This window comes from Gossypium arboreum, chromosome 2 (genome assembly GCF_025698485.1).
Source record: "Gossypium arboreum isolate Shixiya-1 chromosome 2, ASM2569848v2, whole genome shotgun sequence".
Classification (NCBI taxonomy): domain Eukaryota; kingdom Viridiplantae; phylum Streptophyta; class Magnoliopsida; order Malvales; family Malvaceae; genus Gossypium; species Gossypium arboreum.
In genome coordinates, this window is record NC_069071.1 from 65652897 (window position 1) to 65677121 (window position 24225).

The window sequence follows — 24225 nt, forward strand, 5'->3', positions numbered from 1 at the left end:
CACCATTCATGTTCACTATTCATTTCAAGTTATTTACATACTTCATTAGAAAGTTAGATACTTTTATAAATAATAATAAAAAAATCGAGTGACTTTTATAAAAAAAAAATAGCCTTGCTTTAAATAACCCCTCATTGGCTCTTTCCTCTGACTCACTTAAATTTTACATCTCCACTCTCCTATTTTCCTCGTTATTGCCAATGGTTAATTCACTTCACTTCATTTTCCTTTTTGTTTTTTTGGATTTTCCAGTCGTTCTATTAATACACTATTTCTTCATTAATTTAAATATTTTTTATTTTACTTTTGTTTTGACATGATTTAAGCAGCTTCAGACAAGAAGATCAATATCGGGATTTACGGAAATCACCCGATCTATTATTTTTATTATAATTTTAAATGCATTTAAATAATTTCACTACTAATTAAACATGAAAAATAAAAGATTAATGATAAATTTGGCCACTAATGTTTACATATTTTGTCAAAATAGTCCTAATTGTATTGTTGAGCTTTGTTCTTTTTTCAAATTATTCTTTTTAACAAATTTGACGAAATTACCGTTAAAAAGTTAACAGGATGATGTGAAATATTTAATGAGATAAAATTTATTACTTAGATAACCCAATAAAATAATTGCACATAAAAATAACATAATTAATTCATGAAGCTAAAAAATAGCTCTTAATTTAAATAAAATAAAATAATTATCTAAAAATTCAAAATGAATGCACACATTCAGTATTTTCAGTTTGATTTATTAATTATCTTTTGAAACCTCTAAGTAAATAAAAATATGCATTCATTTTGATTTTTTGATAATTATGTTTATTTTATTTAAATTAAGAGTTATTTTTTAACTTCATAAATTATTTATTTATTTTATTATTTTCACGTGTAATTATTTTATTTAGTTATATAAGTAATAAACTACATCCTATAAAATATTTCACATCATTCATTAACTTTTTAACGGTACTTTCATCAAATTTGTTTACAGAAATGTTGATGGCTAAAAACGATACAGAAATGTAAACGTTAGTCCAATTTTGTCATTAAGCCAAAAATAAAAATGTGTCAGTATTTGGAAGAATCGAACGTTTGGTTGCTAGAGTTGCTCTTCAGAGGAACGATGTTAAACTTGTTACCGTCAATGCTCCCTTTATTACGACAAATTACATGGCAATGGCTAATTAATCAACTGGCTAAAAGTTGTGTTTAAACTCTTAAATTAGGATTTTTTTATAAAAAATAATTATTATTGGCCGGGAATATGTGACATACATGTTCAAATATGACAGCATTCACGGTCAGTGGAAGCATCACGATATAAAGGTAAAAGACTCCAAAACTCTTCTCTTCGATGAAAAACCAGTCATTGGTTTTGGAATCAGGTAAAAATAACCATTCCATCGACCAAAAAAGAAAATCTTATCTACTTTTATTTGTGTTTATTTTTAACTATTGTAAGCGATGGTTTAGGAATCTTGAAGACATTCCATGGTCAGAGACCAAAGATGAGTTCGTTGTTGAGTCAACCGAAGTGTTTACTGACAAGGTGATGGGCGTCGAATCCACCAAATATAAATTTCTACAACAAAATAATACTAAATAGTATTATTGAGTAGTAGGGTCGATCCCACATAGATTATGATTCCTAATTTTCCTATTTTTGGTGACCAGATTTCTGAGTCTAGGCAGCTGTTGTGCCCTCGACTTGAATGTGCGGAGCTGTAATATAAATGAACAAAGGCAGGAAATTTAGTTGATATAGAGAACAAAATAAACAAATATAAAATAAAATAAAAACAGAATTATGTTTGTAAAATGAAATTAAGTGAATTAAATTAAATATATTTAACCTTAGCCTCATTCTCGATACACTCTGAACTTAAACCGATCCTTAAAAAATGGATTTTCCTTTCCAAGCGATAAGTTGGTCATAGCATCAAGAACGTCTCAACCATAAATTCTTCCTTTTGTGGTTGATTTCGATACAACCTTCAAACCAACCGTTACCGATTATCTAACTGCGAAACACGCATTTGCAATTCAAGTCCGTAGCAACCTTGCATTCTAAAGAACCCAACTTGAATCAACGGCCTCAACCGCGTGGGTTGTTTAAATTCAATCACTATTCAATCACTATCTCCCTTGATGAAATCTAACTGGCTTTTTCCATCTGAACATGCCAATTTGTTTGCGAGAATTCGAATACAGCACGGCCGACTCGACTTCTCAACTGTACGCCAAATAACTCCAATCCAATGTGCGCTTTTTGAATTGAAACTGAACTGACTTTAAGGAACGAATTTGTACTATCCATATATCGAAGAGATAGTGAATACCGTGTTGAAAAATTTTTAGTGCGAGTTCATACTCTCACGATTGTATTGTCGGAGTGATAATTGGGCCAAAGCTAAAAGGGAACTAGTTGAGCATGAAATTAATCATGTTAGTTGGCGTATGGAAATGATTTTTAATGGAAATGGTGGTAAGTGGAAAGGGGAAGGGACTTGGGAAACAATTTAGCCAAAGTGTTGAAATGGAAGAAATAATGGTAGAATGTCAAAACTTCACTGACACAGAAATGGAAAAATGAAATGAATTATTTTTTTTCCCAAACTAAATGTGTATTCAAGCGTATCCCTCAAAGGCCACCAATACTAAGTATTTATACACATTCCTCATGCTATATTTAGCAATATTTCTCCTAAAAATATCAACTAAAAATAAAATTTAAACTATTTATAGAATTTTGACAATTTTAAAAATCTAATTTTAACCGGTCAACCACTAATTCTTCAGTTTGGCCCTCCTCTTTGTTTTTCGTTCTAATTTAGCCCATTTTGTTTGGTTTTGAATTTTGACACTCGAATTTCGTCCCTAATAAGGAAAACACAAGTTTAGTAGCATCTTATTCAAAAAATAGCCAAAAATAAATACATTAAAAGCATAAAATTAACTTGCTATCAAATTTCCCCTACTTAGCCAATGCTTGTCCTCAAGCATGATGTGTACTCTATACCAAAAATCATTCGATAATCTTTTTCGAAATCAAATCTCCTTCCTTAGCCAAGCATAATGCAAACAATTAGATGAATCAAAAATAAGCAATTGCTAGGTTTAATCAATAAGCATTTTATAAAATTTCCAACATTATGTAAAATTCAACTACTTCACTAGACTTAGGCTTAATCAAACTTGTGGGACAATTGTGCTCAATATTTTTTTCTTTTTTTCTTTTTTTCTCTATTTTTTTCCAACAAATTTGAGACATTGTCAAATCTTTTTACGTGAAATGAGATGAAAACCCAAGCACTCACATCGGTTACTCAATTTGACATATCCCTAATCAGTTTATTTCTTATTTCTCAAGGCAGTTCGATTGGCGGAGTGTTACAAGTTTCTGTTCATCATTCAAATTTTTTTTATGCGAAATGAGATAACAACCCAAGCACCTCATTCCGGTTACTCAATTTGGTCACATTCCTGAATCTTCACTCTTAACTAAGCCATTAGTAGATTTTTATTTATTTATTTATATAAGTGCTTTTATTAGGAAAGTTTAAAGAGCCACCAATCTTTATGAAGTGTTGACTTAGCCATAACATTTTTAACTCTACAAAATACTTGTCGATCAAAGTAAGCAATAGTTATTTATTAATTACCTAATTTATTTAAATAAACTAAGCATAGGAATTGGAAGTGCATTTTTTAAATGAATTAAGGAATAATCTTAATATAAGAATTAACATATGCACAGAAGAAATAGCATGACATGTCCTACGAACCCCCTACTTAGCCTTCATTGCCCTCAATGTGCAATTTTAAAACAATTATAGATAGAATGGTCAAGTGGACTCCTCGTATTAATTTGGCCTAGGGTGGTTTGGGCAGTTCGGGTTGGTTCTGGTCAATTCGGTCTTGGGTGTATGTTTCAACAAATGGCAGTATTGAAATTTGACAAGGTGTGCCTATGCCACAAAAGAAATTCGATTCTGATTTATTTTTGGTTGAAAAGAGACAACCTCCACCATCGTTCCTGGAAAACAACATATTAAAATAGATTAAATAGAATCTTGTTGTTTTTACTTTTATTTTCAACATAAATTAAACTTAATTTGATATTAAATAAATTAAAATAAATATGGGTTGCCTCCCAAAAAGTACTTTTGTTTAACATAGTTAGCTCGACGACCTGAGTGTTATTCGTTGGTTATTCGAGAATTAATTCTTCTATTGCGTGCACTTAGAAGTTCTCATAGAAAGGTTTCAACCTTTTTTCATTGACCTTGAAGCATTTTCTGGATTTCTCCATCATTGGTGGATTGAAGTGTCTTTGAGCTTCTTCATTCAGGCTCACATTTTCTTCTATCGGAATTCTATTCATACAGGTTGAAGGACTTAAACCTTTTACATCGGCAATCATCCATCTGATTGCCTCTTTGTAGTCCCTCAAGATTCGATCCAGTCTTGAAAGTTTACTAAACACTATCACTGGTAAAGCGTTCCCATTACCTAAGAAGGCGTACTTCAAATGTTCTGATAATGGTTTAAGTTCTAGTTCTGGAGCCTGCAAAATAGAAGGCAGGAGTTTAGTTTTAGAATGAGACAGTTCAAAATATTTATCTTGACTTCTAAGAACTTGTAAATTCTCCATAAGAATAACGGCTTCACAAATTAGCTATCCAGTTTATCCATAGTATCAAGGTCTAAATTCTAGCAAAACATAGTTTGTAACTCATCCTCTTCATGATATTCAAGATGTAATTTTGTTAGTGGTTCAATAATATCAACACTAGAAATATTTGACATTGTACTGGGTTGGCCCATCGCCTCATAAACATTGAATTTTACCACTTCCCCATCGAACTCCATGGTAAGTGTTCCATTTCGAACATCAATTTTTGTATGTGTTGTCCTTAAAAATAGTCTTTCAAGTAATATATCAAAAGAATTTTTTAAGTTGTCATCTTCCATGTCGATGACTTAAAAGTTTGCAGGAAAAATTAGCTCATTTACCTTGACGAGTACATCTTCTAACACCCATTTTGGATACACACATGACCTACCTGCTAGTTGAATAATCACCCATGTTTCTTTCAAAAGACCCATGTTTAGTAATTTAAAAATAGATAAATGCATTACGTTAATAGACGCTCCTAAATCACACATGGCTTTCTTTATGCCAATATTACCTATTTTGCAAGATCTAGAAAATATACATTGGTCCTTACACTTGGGAGGGATTTTCCTTTGTAGAACTGCAGAGACATTTTCTCCTATATTTACCCACTCGTTACCTTGGAGTTTCTTCTTACTAGTGCACAATTCTTTTAAGAACTTCGCATAGTGTGGAACTTGTTTGATCGCATCAAGTAAGAGGATATTAATTTCTACCTTTCGAAACATCTCTAGGATCTCTTTCTCTTATCTCTCCCTTTTACACTAGACAAGCCTTCTAGGGAATTAGGGTGGTACCAAGAACGGTTTCAGAGGTGCTGACTTTGTGGGAGCTGTTGGTTCTTGTTTCTACTCTTCCCATTCGGTGTCGTGATCACGACACATGCCAGGTACTGATTCCAAAAACTGTTTCACTTTTTAAGGTCATAACACTTACATTTTGTCCTGGGTTCAGTTTAGTTTGAGATGGCAATTTCCCTTGGGTCTCCAAACAACCAACCGTAAGCGCAAGCTTACTTATTTGCTGACCTATTCTTGAAAGTGTGCTTCAACCTTTTGTTGGAACTTTTCAGTGCTAACAGCTAACCTCTCTACTATGGTTTCAAGAAATGACTTTAGGGGTTGATACTATTGAAGCGGAGGCGGTCTTGGTTGGTACGATTGGTTGTAACATTAATTGATCCATAACTTGGATTTGGGTGGTCCCTCCACCCTACATTGTAAGTGTTCAAATATGGATCATAACGCCTTTGAGGTGGCCCTGGGAAGATCCTAACGGCATCTACTTGTGTTGTTGTGTCCTCGTGTAAGATTGGACATGAATCTATCAAATGATCAAGCTCGGCACAAATTTCGCACAACCGGGTTGGATTCGTTTTTACTGAAATCAAACTTTTAACTACATTAGTGAGCTCATCAATTTTATCTACTATTGATAGAGTACTTAGCTCATGAACCCTTTTTGCGGATTTTATAGTTGGTCGAAACTGTTGGGAATTCGCAACCATGGTTGAAATTAATTCTCTCGCTCTTTAATGAGTCATGTTAACAAGTGCTCATCCACTAGCAGCATCAATCATTTTCATTTCCATAGGGAGTAACCCCTCATAGAAATATTGAAGAAGTGATTGTTCAGGTAGGCCATGTTGTGGGTAACTTGTACAACTTCTTGTTTCGCTCCCGGTAGTCATAGAGCTATTCAGTCTCCTTTTTTCAAATTCCAATAATAACCTTCCTTAATCCATCTGCCTAAGTTGCTAGAAAGAACCTGTCAAGAAATAAACAAGACATGTCAAAACATGTATTAACAGATCCTAGAGGTAAATAAAATAGTCATTCTCTAGTAGAGTCGAGTAACGAGAAAGGAAAAGCACAAAGTTTAATTTGATCTTCGGTCACTCCCTAAGGTTTCATGTTTGTGTAAACCATGTAAAATTCTTTAAGATGGGTATGAGAGTTCTTGTTTTTCAAACCACGGAAAGTGGGAAATAAATTAATTAGCTCGACTTTAATTCAAATGGTGTTTTTCCCATCGGATAAGTTATGCACAAAGGTTGTTGCTCATCCAGTTCTGTAGCAAGTTGTCTAATGGTTTGATTCACCATTTCTTTAGGTTCACTAAATGTATCATCTATTGCTTCTATGTAAGATAGAGTTTCATATTTTTCCTCTCTCAATTGCGGTTGTTTTCAGCGTCAAATAACTTCTTTTCATAGCATTCAAGCTAATTTATCGATTTTTGGTTCAAACTCTAAGGTTCCTAGTATTGACCTAGTCATAAGGAAAACAAACGAAAATTAGAAAAAAATGATTTCCAATCCCCAGCAATTGCGCCAAAATTTGGTAGGTGTTGAAACCATCAAATATAAATTCTTACAACAAAATAATACTAAATAGTAGTATAGAGTAGTAGGGTTGATCCTACTGGGACTGTGATTCCTAATTTTCCTATTTTTGGTGACCAGATTTCTAAGTCTAGGCAGTTGTCATGCCCCTGACTTGAATGTACGGAGCTGTAATATAAATGAACAAAATGGGGAATTTAGTTGATAAAGAGAAGAAAATAAACAAATATACAATAACATAAAATAAAATAAAATAAAAACAAAATTATGTTTGTAAAATGAAATTAAGTGAATTAAATTGGTAAATTAAATATATTTAAGCTTAGCCTCAGCCTTTGTACAGTCTGAACTTGAATCGATCCTTGAAAAAATAGATTTTCCCTTTCGAGCGATAAGTTGGTTATAGCAATCAAGAACGTCCCAGCCGTCAATTATTCCTTTCGTGGTTGATTCCGGTACGACCTGCAAACCAACCCTTACCAATTATCTAACTGCAAAACACGCGTTCGCAATTCAAGACCCCGGCAGCCTTGCATTCTGAAGAATCCAACTCAAATCAACAACTTCAACTACTTAGGTCGTTTAAATCTGATCATTATCTCCCTTGACGGAATCTAACTAGCTTTTTCCACCTGAACACGCTAGTTTGTTCGCGAGAATTCGAATACAGCATGGCCAACTCAACTTTCTGACTATACGCCAAACAACTCAAATCGAATGCGCACTTTTTGAATTGAAACTGAATTGACTTTAAGGGACGAATTTGTACTATCCATACACCGAAGAGATAGCGAATACCATGTTGAAAAGTTTTTAGTGCAAGTTCATATCTCCTCATATAGAAATGATTTTTAATGGAAATGGTGGTAAGTGGAAAGGGAAAGGGACTTGGGAAAAAATTTAGCAAAAGTGTTGAAATGGAAGAAATAATGGCGGAATGCCAAAACCTTACTGACGCAGAAATGGAGAAAAGAAATGAATTATTTTTTCCCCAGACTAAATGTGTATTCAAGTGTGTCCCTCAAAGGCCACCAACACTAAGTATTTATACACAATACTCATGCTAAATTTAGCAAGATTTCTCCTAAAAAATATCAACTAAAAATCAAATTTAAACTATATATAGAATTTTGACAATTTCAAAAACCTGATTTTAACCGGTCAACCAATAATTCTTCAATTCTTCAATTCTTCAATTTGGCCCTCCTCTTTTCTTTTCATTCCAATTTAGCCTATTTCATTTGATTTTGAATTTCGGCACTCGAATTTCATCCCTAATAAGGAAACCACAAGTTTAGTAACATCTTATTCAAAAATTAGCCAAAAATTAGGAAGAAACCGAACAACCAAAACAAAGCAAAGCACAACTGGTGTTCTTTCTCTCCTTATAACTCCTGTCAAAAATTTTGGCAAGCACAATAGCACAAAATATGTTCTCTAGCAACCTTAATCAACCACAAATCAATTAATGCAACCACAACAAAAATAAATAAATAGAGACACCAGTATTTTTACGTGGAAAACCCTCTAAATCAAGGGTAAAAACCACGGGATTTTAGAGTCCGATCAAAAGCTCCACTATCATCAAATGTTCAACTACAAGATCACAATATCAAGCCTACAACAAGCATTCAACTCCAACAAGGCTAACAATATGTAATCTTTAGCAAAAGAGAGAAAAATAGGAGAACATCACCTAAAATACAGCTGCTGAAAAATGGGTATTTCCGACACTACAAGGCTCGGATGAAAAATCTGACCGTACAAAGTCAAAAACACCTTATCGCATAGCCGTTTTCAAAAAATCAGCTTAATCGAACCACGGATGAACCTTCGATCGGAGAGTTGATCACGGCTGCACCAAACTTGAAAAAAACTGATTTCTCCTCTCTTCTTTTTGACAGGCTTTAATCTCTCTGTTTTAAAATTTTATTTTGGCTATCAATAAATGGCTGCCCACATCCACACGTAAAAGCCAAAAAGAATGGCTTTTTTTCAAATCCAAAAAGGGTAATAAACATGTGGCAGAAGCTTTCCTTTTTGTAACCAAACAAAAAAAATAAACAACCCCTTTTGAGTTGGGTTGACCGGTGTAAGGGTTCCCCACATAGTGGGACCTACACCCAACAAATCTCTCCCTCTAATTATGTGGGGAACGCCTCCATGTCGGAAGCCAAACAACATGCTCCAAACTTTCCTCTTGGTAAGGCCTTTGTCAACATATCAGCACCATTATCATTAGTGTGTATCTTCTCAAGCTCTAACAACTTAGCTTCAAGAACATCTCGTATCCAATGGTACCTCACATCAATATGCTTAGATCTAGCATGAAAAGTTGAGTTCTTACCAAGATGAATAGCACTCTGGCTATCACAATACAGGACATACTTCTCCAAAGTAAAACCAAGCTCATGCACAAACTTCTTCATCCAAAGCATCTCCTTGCACTCTTCGGTTGCTGCAATGAACTCTGATTCGGTGGTGGAAAATGCAACACACTTTTGCAATCTCGATTGCCATGCCACAGCTCTCCCTGCACAAGTGATCAAGTAACCTGAAGTAGATCTCCTCGAGTCAATGTCTCCGGCAATGTCTGAATCTGTATACCCAACAAGAACAGGTTTCTCATTGCCGAAACAAAGTTTCATGTTGGAAGTGCCATGAAGATATTTCATAATCCACTTCGCTACATTCCAATGCTCTCTTCCTGGATTAGAAAGAAACCAACTAACTATACCAAAGGCATAAGCCAAGTCTGGTCTCGTGCAAACCATTGCATACATTAAACTACCCACGGCTGAAAAGTAAGGAATTTTCTGCATCTCTTCCTTCTCCTTTTCTGTAGAAGGACTATGTTTAACACTCAATCTGAAGTGCATAGTAAAGGGAGAATTCACCACTCTAGCTTTGTCCATACTAAACCTTTGAAGTACTTTCTCAATGTACCTCTCTTGTGATAACCATAATTTATTGGCCTTTCTATCACGTGTCAATCTTATGCCAAGAATTTGCTTTGTTGGCCCCAAATCATTCATTGCAAAGGATTTACTCAACTCTTGCTTCAACTTCTCAATTCTAGAAGCATTCTGACCAACAATAAGCATATCATCAACATAGAGTAAAAGAATTATAAAATCATTACCAAAGAATCTCTTAACAAACATACAATGATCAGAAGTAGTCTTCTTGTAGCCTTGCTTCCCCATAACAGACTCAAACTTCTTGTACCATTGCCTTGGAGCTTGCTTCAAACCATACAAGCTCTTCTTCAATCTGCACACGTAGTCCTCTTTCCCTTGTGCAACAAGCCCTCTAGTTGCTCCATGTAAAGCTCTTCTTCCAAGTCACCATGAAGAAAAGTAGTTTTTACATCCATTTGTTCAACCTTTAAGTCATAACAAGCTACCAAACTCAGTATAGTTCTGATAGAGGACATCCTCACAACTGGAGAAAATATTTCTTCAAAATCAACCTCTTTTTTCTAAGTATAACCCTTGACGACCAATCTAGCCTTGTATCATGGAGATGAAGACTTTTCTTCTTGCTTCAACCTGTAAACCCACCGATTCCTCAAAGCTCTTTTACCCTTAGGCAGTTTCACCAACTCAAAGGTATGGTTCTCATGCAAGGATTGAAGTTTATTTTTCATCGCTTCAACCCACTGATCTTTGCATTCACTCTCCATAGTCTCTTCATAACATTCAGGTTCTCCCCCGTCAGTCAAAAGAACATATTCATCAGAAGAATACCTGACAGAAGATCGTCAATCTCTAGAAGACCTTCGAAGTAGAACTGTTGGTGGAGCTAGAGGTGCTTGTTGATCATTCATAACATCATCCATGGGATATCAAAGTCACCTATATCCTGAGGGTCATCACTAATATCACCATGCACATCATCCTAGATAGGATCTGGTGAAGAGTCTAGGGGAACCAGATTCACATCGATCAAGTCACCACTATCTTGTGAATCCACTTTCTCCGTCTTATCAATGTTATCAATGGTCTGATCCTCAATAAAGACAACATCTATGCTTCTCACGAGTTTCTTCTGAACTGGATCATATAGTCTATAACCAAACTCATCATCTAGACCATAACCAATAAAAATACATTGTCGAGTCTTGGCATCCAACTTGGGTCTTTTATCCTTTGGAACATGAACAAATGCTTTACAACCGAACACACGTAGATGATCATATGGCATGTCTTTACCAAACCAAACTCTATCTGGCACATCACCTCGCAAAAGAACACTAGGAGACAGATTTATCACATGTGTCACTATATTCAAAGCTTTAGCCCAAAACGATCTTGGAAACTTTGCATTTGACAACAAACATCTGACCCTCTCAATCAATGTTCAGTTCATTCTTTCAGCTAACCCATTTAACTATAGAGTCTTTGGTGGTGTTCTCTGATGTCTGATTCCCTGTCACAGACAATACTCATGAAATGACCTTGTGTACTCGCCACCATTATTAGTACAAATGGACTTCAATTTCTTCCCTGTTTCCCTTTCAACTGATGCTTGAAACTGTTTAAACACCTCAAAGACTTGATTTTTAGACTTCAAAGTGTAAACCCACAGCTTTCTTGAATAGTCATCAATGAAAGTCACAAAATAAAGTGCACCATCATGTGACCTTACTTTTATTGGACCATAAACATCTGAATGGACCAACTCTAGCAACTCTGATCTTCTATGAGGAGGACAGCTTCTAAATGAAACTATTCTCTGCTTTCCTGCTAGACAATGAGCACAATTCTTCAGTGTAGCATTCTTCAAACCTGAAAGTTGATTCTTCATTGCTAAACAGTTAAGCCCCTTCTCACTCATGTGACTGAGTCGTTTATGCCACAACTCAGTTGAGCTATCATTCACTGTCACATCCACTGTCTCTCGAGAATTCGAAGCTTGCATCAAGTATAAATTTGAGCTCTTCTTTCCTCGAGCCACAACCAAGGAGCCTTTAGTCAGTTTCCACTACCCCTCACTGAAGGTGTTACAGAATCCCTCATCATCAAGCTTTCCTGCAGAAATCAAATTCAAACGGATATTCGGTGCATGTCTGACATCCTTGAGAGTTAACTTTGTTCCATTATTACTCACCAAGCTAACATCTCCCATACCAATAACCGAAACCAAACTGTCATTACCCATCTTCAATACCCCAAAATCACTAGGAGTATAAGATGTGAAGAAATCCTTCCTCGACATGACATAAAGTGATACACCAGTATCAGTCACCCAACTAGTCTTGTCGTATGCTAGGTTGACCAAATTCTCATCACAAATAACCAACAGATCTTCACGAGTAACAGTAGCAACACGCTCAGATTTTTCATCATAATTTCGATTATGTTTATCACTACCACATTTGTTCTCTTTCTTCCACTTGAATAAATATTTCTTGATATGGCCTTTCTTACCACAATGATGGCACTCAAGATTCTTGTATCTCAATCTTGACTTGCTTCGGCTTTTATCTCTACCCTTTCCATCTTTGTCTCTGTTCCTCCCCTTGTTCTCGATAACCAACACATCGGACTACAATGTAGAACCATGAGATCTTCTTCTAACCTCTTCATTCAACATACAACTCTTAGCCAAATCTAAAGTAATAATACCCTGTAGGGCAGAATTAATGAGCGAGCCCCGAAAAGTCTCCCAATAGTCTAGTAGAGTAACAAGTAGCCAAAGCCCTAGAATCTCGTCATCAAATTTGACACCCATACCAAGCAACTGATTCATCACACTCTGAAATTCACTAACATGGTCAGCTATAGACGTTCCTTCTTTGTATTTCAACACCATCATTTTCTTTAGTAAAAACAACTTGTTATTGCCCGACCTCGAAGCATACAAGCTTTCAAGCTTCTCCCATAATGTTCGAGCATGTGTCTCCTTATCAATGTAGTTGTAAACATTTTCTTCAATAAATTGCCGAATAAAGCCACACACTTGTTGATGCTCAAATTCCCATTCTTCATCACTTTTCGAATCGGGTTTTTGAGTAGCAAAGACCGAAAGATGCAAAGCCTTCACAAATAACAAGTCCTTCATTTTATTCCGCCAAAGTTGATAATTTGTGTCATTCAACACAATCATCTTGCTCGTATTGATTTCCATAATTATCTGACACAATAACCGAGCTCTGATTCCAGTTTGTTGGGAAGAAAATGAATAATCGAAACAAAGTAAAGCACAACTAGTGTTCTTTCTCTCCTTATAACTCTTGTCAAAAATTATGGCAAGCACAATAGCACAAAATATGTTCTTTAGCAACCTTAATCAACCACAAATCAGCCAATGCAACCACAACAAAAATAAATAAAGAGACACCGGTATTTTTACGTGGAAAACCCCTCTAAATCAAGGGTAAAAACCACGGGACTTTAGAGTCCGATCAAAAGCTCCACTATCATCAAATGTTCAACTACAAGATCACAATATCAAGCCTACAACAAGCATTCAACTCCAACAAGGCTAACAATATGTAATCTTTAGCAAAAGAGAGAAAAATGAAAGAAAATCACCAAAAATGCAGCTACTAAAAAACGGGTATTTTCGACGCTACAAGGCTCGAATGAAAAATCCGACTGTACAAAGTCAAGAACACATTATCGCCTAGCTGCTGTCCAAAAATCAGCTCAATTGAACCACGGATGGACCTTCGATCGAAGATTGATCACTGCTGCACCAAACTTGAAAAAAATTGATTTCTCCTCTTTTTTTTTGACAGTGTTTAATCTCTCTATTTTAAAATTTGGTTTTGGCTCTCAATAAATGGCTGCCCACATCCTTATGTAAAAGCCAAAAAGAATGGTTTTTTGTCAAATCCAAAAAGGGTAATAAATATGTGGCAGAAACTTTCCTTTTTGTAACCAAACAAAAGAAATAAACAACCCCTTTTAAGTTGGGTTGACCGGTGTAAGGGTTCCCTACATAGTGGGACCCACACCAACAAGTGTTGAAATGGAAGAAATAATGGCAGAATACTAAAACTTTACTGACGCAGAAATGGAGAAAAGAAATGAATTATTTTTTCCTCAGATTAAATGTGTATTAAAGTGTGTCCCTCAAAGGCCACCAACACTAAGTATTTATACACAATACTCATGCTAAATTTAGCAAGATTTCTCCTAAAAAATATAAACTAAAAATCAAATTTAAACTATATATAAAATTTTGACAATTTCAAAAACCTGATTTTAACCGGTCAACCAATAATTCTTCAATTCTTCAATTCTTCAATTCTTCAATTTGGCCCTCCTCTTTGCTTTTCATTCCAATTTAGCCCATTTTATTTGATTTTTGAATTTCGGCACTCGAATTTCATCCCTAATAAGGAAAACACAAGTTTAGTAGCATCTTATTCAAAAATTAGCCAAAAATAAATATACTAAAAACACGAAATGAACTTGCTATCACAAGGACAAGGTTGCTGCTCACTTGAAGGTTCCTTTCTTGGAAAACAATTGTCGGATTTTTTGTATTTGTTCTTAGTATGTAAGTAGATGGAAGCTTGATCGGAATATTTTTTATTGTTGGTGTTTGTTCTCAGGGTGGTGATAAGAAGGTTGTGATCTCTGCTCCAAGCAAATGTTTGTAGTGGGTGTAAACGAGAAGGATTACAAGGTTGTGATCTCTGCTCCAAGCAAATGTTTGTAGTGGGTGTGAACGAGAAGGATTACAAGCCAGAGCTCGACATTGTTTCCAATGCAAGTTGCACTACTTGCTCCCCTTGCCAAGGTTATCCATGATAAATTTGGGATTGTTGAGGGTGTCATGACTACGGTTCGTTCCATCATTGTTAACTTTTTTTTTTTATTTAACTCTGGCTTTTAGGGCTCTTTTGAAATGGATTAATGCCAGATTTTACAAAAAAAATTATTTTGCCTTCAGCCACAGAAAAGACTGTTGATGGCCCATCAATGAAGGATTGGAGAGGTGGTAGAGCTGCTTCCTTCTACATCATTTCAGCAGCATCAGTGCTGCCAAGGTATTTGTTCAATTCTTTAAGTATCGCTGCCTTGAATCCATTTACAATCCTTCAAGTTGCTTGGAAATCTTTGTAAACTTGAACATGTTGTGTTTAATCCTCAAAAGTGAATCCGAGTAATATTGATTGATTCTTTCTTATTCTGCAATAGTTGTGGAAGTTGGTAAGATAGTTTAGCAGATTCAGCAGTTCAACTTCAATTCAATCTAATACGTGTGTTCATTGTGAATAAATGGGTTGTTGGAAAGGTTCTTCCTGCCCTCAATGGTAAATTGACTGGAATGGCTTTCCGAGTTCCTACAGTCGATGTATCAGTTGTGGACCTCACTGTTCGACTTGAGAAGTCTGCATCTTATGACGAGATCAAAGCAGCTATTAAGTTCCCAAATAATCCTTCTTGAGGACTTGATCATTGTCTTAATGGTATGATTATTTGATTTCTCACCAACTATCTGACGGTATCTGGGAAGAATGTGAGGGCAAGCTTAAGGGGTTACATTGAAGAAGACGTGGTCTCAACAGACTTTGTTGCTGACAGCAGGCAAGTAAAAACGATTTTGTTGTTATTATGTTATTAGACAGGCATTTCCATTTTGGTACCGGCTGTACCAACGGTTCCATTTGGGTGTAAATTCTGATTGGTGCTGGTTATATTATTGCATTCAGGTTAATTTTGTTCGTACAAGATTAAACTTTAAATTATATATTTTGAATTTGTTGAATTATGGATTATTATATTTTTAGAATAAGGTCAATCATGCCATTGATTCAGTGGTAGATTCGTGTGGGTTTCAAGTTTTCATGGTTTAATCATTATCTTTGTAAATCTTTTTTCCCAAGTATGAGATGTTTAATTTATGAAATAATATTTTTACTCATTTAAGTATTTGATAGCTGTAACTATTTTTTATACATACATCAAATGATTTTATTTTTTTTAAATAACAATAAATCTGAAATAGACTTATACGTTCCAGTATCAATAGCGACTGTTTGATCTTATGTGGTTTAATCAGGTCGAGCATATTTGATGCTAAAGCCGGTACTGCTCTAAGCAAGAACTTTGTGAAACTAGTCAGCTGGTACGACAACGAATGGGGTTACAGGTAATGAAGCTCAAGTCTCTTGTTTCATTTTTCTTTGCTCCATGTTTTGTTTTGCAGTTCTCGAGTGATTGACTTGATAGTTCACATGGCGTCCACCCAAGCTTGTCGAAGTTAAAGCTGAAAGGATTGAACCGTATCTTGGCTGCTTCCATTTCTGCGTTTTAACTTGTTTTGCCCTTTTTCCAACCAAAATTTCCGGTTTATAATAGTAATGAACTAAATGCTGCCCATACATCAATCAAATTCTGTTGTTGCTTTTCGTGTTTCAGCATTTGCCCACTTTGCCTTTTGACTTGGGAAAAATATTCTTTAAAATTGATAGAATAGAAAAATAGAAAGAGGTAAAATATAATTTTTGTTAGTGTTTGATGGAAAAATGTAAAAAAAGAAGAAGTATTCATTACTCGGAAAAGTAAATATATAATTGAGAAATCGAGTTGAATCGGTAATTCAGTTCAACTCGGTTTTGTTTAAATAATGTCATTGAATCATATCAATTTAGTTTGATTTTGGTTTATTTCATTAGACTTTAAAAATATTTAAAATACCCGATAATTTTTTTTAACATATAAGCTCAATATAAACCCATTTAAAATCCAATACACAACCCTTTGTTTGTAACTTTTAAATATAGTTTTTAATTATTATATTATAACATATTTTATAATTAAATTAAAAATTAAAAAATCCTTAAATCAAATTTAATCTCTTTTTTTTGGGAATATAAAGACTGGCCTTTTATTTATTGAGAACATTAAAAACAAAACCCAAAACAATTAACATCTGGGCTCAGGACCATATGAAAAACATAAATAAATAAAAATGGGTTTTCCTTTTGACTATAAGAAGGAGCCCGAACATTGAAAAAAACCAAAAAACAGGAAACTTAGTGCAAAAACTAAAATATCTGGAGAAAAAGTGAAACTAATTAATAAACCCAGTCAAATCGAAAGATAGCCTAGCTAGCATTACATCGATCGTCTCTTCCTGTCAATAGCCACACCAATTCCAAGATAGCTTTTCTAAGAATTTCCGGATATTAGCTATCATGATTTCTCATTTCCCCATTTCAAAAACCAAATCAATCCGGTTCTTATCTCCATCTTCTTTCCGGAACTATTGCGCTGTGACTCCTCCCTTCCCTCACCAGGTATGATGCTTCCCTTTTCTCTAGTGCTCCTTTCACTAGGTTATTTGCTTGAACATTTTCCGATCTAGGAATAAACTAGAAAATAACATCTTGAAGACTGTCTCTTTTTCTCTGAATATCTCGAATGATCGCTCCAAGAACGGATTTGTCTACTTCTTGCGATTTACATTTCTTAATAACTGTTTTCGAGTGTCCCTTTATTATTACAGAAGATAAACCCATTGATGTTACTAACTTGATGGCCTCTAACCCTGTATGAGCTTCGGCTACGAATGAGGAGGAGATATTTTCATGGAGTGTCGTTACCCCCATCTGGTCCCTAACCACTACCCCCGAGGCCGATCGAAAATTTCTCCCATCAAAGGCTGCATCAAACAATACCTTTGATCTCGATGTCTCCTCTATTTGACTATGGGTGTTTTCGGTAATAGAGGCAAGTTTCTTATCTCTGATCCCTTCCAGTTCAGTCAAATAGCTTCTGATTTTCTCAACTAGATCCCGTACTGAAATGGATTTCTTTTCATGAACAAACTGGTTCCTTGAGCTCCATATGAGCCACGATGCACAACAAAAGATCCTGCACTGTTCCTTGGTACCTCTTGCAAAAAACCAGGTAAGCCATTCACCAATATTTTGATCTATAGGATATACCCCAAGAGAGATTAAGACTTGACCATATTTTTCTGACTGCAGGACACTGTCTAAAGACATGATAACTATCATCTTCCCCAACACCACAGCGAGGGCAGATGATGTTGTTAGCCACTCTCTTGCAACTTAGATTGGCCATTGTAGGGATGAAATTCCAGTAGATCCGCCATACTGTTATTGCAATTTTTTATGGTAGTTGTATATCCCATAGTTTTCTAAAGAAATCTTTAGTTTCGGTCTGCAATAAATAACTATTAAGATCCATGCTAGCACATTGTAATAGTTTATAGGCACTTCGTACTGAGAAAACTCCGAAAAGTTCCTCTTTCCACACTTGGAAATCTTCATGCTCCGCTTCTGCCAAAGGGATCTGCAAAATCTTTTGGGCAGTTTCCGTATAAAAAGTACTGTTCACTAACTCCCTTTTCCATGTTCTAGTTAAGCTATCGATTAGATCCGAGACTAATTGCAAATCACTATTTTCTACTCTATTTTGCCAACCAACTGCAACACTCCTTGGAATCCAGCAATCGTTCTATATAGAAATCTCAGTACTTCTACCTACTTCCCAACAAAACCCATCTTGAAGGAGACCCTTTGTTGCCCAGATGCTCCTCTAGGTAAATGAAGGTAAGCTCCCCAGTTGTGCATTTAGAAAATTTGAATGTGGGAAATATTTGGCTTTAAGCACTCTGGCTAATAATGAATTTAGACAACTAAATAGACGCCAACCCTAAATCTAATTTAGTCTTAATCTTTGGCTAAATTTAAAAAAAATGCTGATTTTAAAAAATATATAAGAAAATGTTATTTAGGGGAATAGATCGATTTTGGAAAGAGAAATAGAAAATGTTTCTTACAGAATGTGCTTTTAAATTTTTTGACATATAAACTCTTTTGGTTAGATGGTTAAGTATTAGTAGTTTTATTTTTGAGTCCTAGGTTCGATTTGTCTTTTACTCAAATTTATATTTTTATTTCATGTTGTTTCAAGCTTTATTTTTATTTTTAATTATTATTTTTAAAATATTAGTATATGTAGTTAAATGATTATATAATAGTGATTTTATTTTGAGTCCCAAGTTCAATTATTGTTCTAAGCACATTTGTATTTATTTCATGTTGTTTCAAGCTTTTTTAAATTAATGTTTTAATTAATAAATATATTGCTTTCAAGTTTTTAAAATTTTAATTCATCTTTTTAATTAATAAAACTTTTATTTATAAAATCAAATAATTATTTCTAAATATCATTATTTTTGGTAAATATAGTTTTCATATGTGTAATATTTATTTTTCAATCCATACCATGAGTTTATAAATTTTAGTATTATATATTTTTGTAGGTGTATTTGAAATATTTCACATATAAATATAATTATATTTGAAATAATAAATCGAAATATTTCACATATAAAAATATTTGAAATATCATACGCACAATATAGATGAAAAACAATGATATTTAAAATATTTTACATATTTGATATTTGAAATAATTATTTGATTTTATAATATTAGAAATCATCATGCCCACAATATTTGTGGAGAAAATAAATATTTGACATATAAATATTACAAATAAAGAAAAATAGATCCAAAAAATTAATTGATGTTTTTAAAAATAAAATATATTTAACATTATGATAAATATTAATTTTATCAAAATATATTTTTATTATATAATTGACAACATTATTTGATTTTATAAATAAAAATGTTATTAATTAAAAGATGAATTAAAATAAAAATTTGAAAAAATATATTTATTAATTAAAAACATTAATTAAAAATAAAAATAAGAACTTGAAGCAACATGAATTAAAAATATAAATGTGCTTAGAAGAGGAATTGATCACAGGACTCAAATTTAAAATTATTATTATTTAACCATCTAATCAAAGAAGCTAATATATTAAAATAATAATTAAAAATAAAAGTAAAACTTGAAACAACATGAAATAAAAATACAAATATGAGTAGGATAGGAATTGAACTTAAAACTCAAAAACAGAATCACTAACATTTGACCATCTAATCAAATAAGTTAATGTGTCAAAAAATAAAAAAATGCACCCATAGAATGTTTTTTTTCTCTTCAAAATTGATCTGCTTCTCTAAATATAAAAAAAAACGATACATTACCATAAATATTTTTTAAAACACTTTCTTTCTTTTTTCAAATTTAGCCTCAATCTCATTGAATTTATCTTTATCTAGTGTTTATGTTTTGTTAGGAATCATATTAGAGTTTTTATGTTTAATGATGATTGAAAGTTATTGAATAATGTTTAATTAGATTTTAATTTTATAAATTATTATTTTAGATAAATTGAAAAAATTATAATTTTCAAATAATCTAAGAATTGTTTTATCAAATTAAAGTAAAAAAAAAGTCTAAAGCTAAAGCCAAATTTGATTAATTTAAGTCTAGAAGTCCAAGGCCCAAAAATAATATAAAAACCCGAATAGAACCAAACCGATTTACTAGGTTTCTGTAATAATAGATTTCTTATGTCCACTGGTTAAGTTTCGATTTGAAAAATGAAAAAACTTTAATACCTCAATTTAGTTAAAAAAATTGAACTGAATCGATCTTACATTTTCTCTCATCATATTATTTTAATTTGAAAAGATTAATTTTTATGTTTGAATCTTGAAACTACACACATACATGTTAAGTGAAATTGTAAGGAAAATCTAGATATGTAAATAGGTTTTGCAAGTTTCAACCATTTAAAGTATGCCTAAACTTTGCATTTGATAAAGGTTTTGGAGATTTATTTATAGAAGTAGTCTTAATTTGGATTTGGAAGCATGTGTGCGATGGGTAAATGCATAATAGGTTACCCTTGAAGTTATAATAGCAAAATAATTATTTTGCTCTTGATGTTTTGTCATTGAACTATATAGTTTATGTTAGGATTTCGACCCGATTAAGCAGCAAACAAGTAAAATAGTAGAATAAATTAAGAAATTGAACACACAAATTTAACGTGGAAAAACCCCTCCAAAGAGGATAAAAAATTACGGGTAAAGATAATTTTACTATAATGGCAAAAGAACGAAGAGTATAAAAGATGGAGATAAAAACTAAACCCCGAAAACCCGAAAACAAAGAACCCACAAAACGTAAATACAAAATTCTCTAAATGTGTTATGAGTTCTAATTTCTAATGGGTGTGTTTTTCTAAGGTTGTAAAAGAGCCTATTTATAGGCTAAATTAGCAAGTCAAATAAACTATGCTAATAAATGTTAAATATATTATACTAATAAATACTAAATCTCCTAGAAAGAAAATATATTTTTGTTTAACTTGACTTGTAAGCAATATCTTAGAATTTGGGTCATACAACTCTAACAGTTTATAAATTGTTTAAAATTCTCTTCCGTCTTCAAATGTAGTGCTCTTGGACCAACCAAGTTTCTGGGCCAATTAGGAAATGTAATGGTATTACATAACAATCAATTTAAGAAAAGATAAATCAATAACATTCTCATGCAGTACCTTCAAAGCAAAATTATAAGGTTGGGACCAAGAATAAAAGTCAATAACCATTCTTTTAGCAGCCTTTGCTAAACAATCATTCATCCTATTGCATTCTCAATGCACATGCCTGATATCAATATCCCGATCTCGACGCAATAGGTCTTGAATGGCATGAATGATATACGAATCCGACTCATGTATCATCAGAGTACCCTTAACATGATGCAAAACTTCCAAACATTCTGTTTCTAACAACAGATCACAACAACCATGCTCCCAAGCTTGTTTAACACCATCAACAATACATTAAAGTTCCACCTCATAAGCACTGCACAACTTGATATTTCTTGCAAATCCCAAGCACCACGAGCTAGATGCACCTCCGGTCATGCTACCCACCATACCTCTTCCATATTTCAAGTTCTGGCAACCGTCTACATTTACTTTTCCACTTCCCATCCGTGGAGGAGACTATGAAAGCTACGTCCACATTCTTCGGATCCACATTCTTTATATCTCATGCAATGATAGATAAAACCATCATTGCCCACACAATCAAGCATAAAAATATAAGCATTTCTTCTCTTTCTAAGGACCAACAAGCAATAGCAAAGAAAATATCCCTGTATTCTATAGAGCTCGAAAAATACCAAGGTTTGGTGAGGTTCAATTGGGCTGGGATTTGGGCATCATTATGGCGATGGTAGAGGGAGATGCGAGAACAATGGTGAGGAAGCTTCAACTAAACCTCGACGACAGATCAGAGATATTGGCCCACATCAAATATGCAAAATGACTTAGCAATGGTTTCAAGCGATGCCTTTTCAGACATGCAATCAGATCGGCAAACGGTGTCGCCCACAGCTTAGCAAAAGAAGGTACAAGAAGGAATGAGCCTACTTATCTTCTTGAAGATGTGCCCCCTCACTTGTTTGCTGTGATGGAATTGGATCAGCAGTGGACGGATCTGCTTGACTGATTATCTCTCCAAAAGGTTTTGTTTTTCTCTTCAAACACCAGGTTTTATTTGTTTTCTCATATATTTGGAGAAATTGGCGTCCTTTAGGCTGGGTTTCTTTACTTCCATTTAGTGTAATCGTTTACTTGCCTAATGTTATTCACTTGGGTTATGTTTTAATAATAAATCCAACCTATTTTTATAAGAAAAAATTGATATAATATATATTAAAAAAATTGATATAATATATATTAATCATTAGGGTAAACTACACAAATATTAATCTAATTATAAAAAAAAAAACATTTTAGGCACCTAAAACAATAAGTTTGCAATTTAAGCACACATTTTATATAGTTTGATCATTTTGGTCACTCACCTTAAAATCACAAATGGTAAGTGACCCGACAATTAAAAAATCAATATAATAATTAATTTAGCTCTCAACTTTTATATATTATATCAATTTAGTTATAATTTTAAAAAATTAAGTTTTAAAATTTACAAATGATCTCAATTTGATCTTAATTCTAAAACATTCAAAGAAATATATGAAAATACATAATTATTTTTAAAAAATTAAAAATAGAAAATATTGTTGATGAGAAATAATAATACATAAAAATAAATAAATAACTTCAAAAGAATATAATGATAAAATAATATTTATATTAATATTAAATAAAATAAAAATCCTCCCCCACTTAAATCTCCCTTTCTCCCTTTCTCACGTCCCTCTCCCTCTCTGCAGAGGGTGAATACCGATATTGTTACGGAAATTGATTTGCTTTTTATTATAAGAATTTTAGTTGCAGTCTTAGCATATATGCATATCCGTCAAATAAATTTTTATTGTATGATTTCAATTTAGATATCCAGGAGGGGCATTTTCTACCTAATATCAGCTATCATTTTATATTATGTAAACTGCTGTTTTGTCATTTTATATTATTTTTATGTTTCGTATTTATTATCAAAGTTACTATAATATTTCAAAATATTGTTTCAATAAATTTTTTAAATAAACAAAAATGGAAAAAGGAGATCTAAAGGACCAGTGGTAGAGCTAGAAAATTTTTTGAGGTCGAAATTAAATTGTATAATTTTACGATAGTAAAAATATAATTTCATAATTTTAATAGTCTATATCTTTATAATTTTTAAAAGATTAAATCAAATTTTTATTATTTTGGGAGGCCAAAGTACAATTTTATCATTACTAATTTAAAATTTTATAAATTGTAAATGGCCTAGATAGGGGTCCGGACCCGCCAGCCCCTGGCTTTGCAACTGTAAAGGGCAAATTTATTTTATATCATAAAGGGTTGTTATCGGATTACAACAGTAGAGAGAGTGAGAGGACGGTGGAGGGTGGAGAGATTTTATTTATTTAATATTAATATAAAATTTAACTTTATTATATTATTTAAATATTAATGTATTTTGTATATTTTTAAATTTTATATATTATTATATGTTATGAACAATTATATATATTTGAATTTTTTAGAATTATGATTAAATTGAGATCATTTGTAAATTTTGAGGTTAAATTTGTTATTATATTGATTTTTACTGTCATATCGGTTGCCCTTTTTATTTTAACACGAATGATAAAATGACCAAACTATAACGTGGGTACTAAAATTGTAACTTTTATTTTGAATACTTAAAATGAAAAAAATTATAATTAAGTGATCATCTATGTAGTTTACCATAAAATTTTAAATTTTGAATGTATTCACAGTATAAAAATTTGACATATTAAAACAAAACATTTGCAAAGGAAAAATTGTAACATAAATCCTCCACATTTTATATAATTTTTAATGA

The 24225-nt window shown here is 33.1% G+C and overlaps 1 protein-coding gene and 1 pseudogene across 1 annotated transcript; one reads left to right on the forward strand and one right to left on the reverse strand.

The window, feature by feature from the left end:
• Nucleotides 1-16434, forward strand: part of LOC108466203 (glyceraldehyde-3-phosphate dehydrogenase, cytosolic-like) — a 49086-nt pseudogene extending 32652 nt beyond the window's left edge.
• Nucleotides 16435-17367: 933 nt separating this feature from the next.
• LOC108466202 (uncharacterized) lies at nt 17368-18003 on the reverse strand. Its single transcript, XM_017766551.1, has one exon. The coding sequence runs from the start codon at nt 18001-18003 to the stop codon at nt 17368-17370; it is 636 nt and encodes a 211-aa protein (XP_017622040.1).
• Between the last annotated feature and the right edge of the window lie 6222 nt (nt 18004-24225).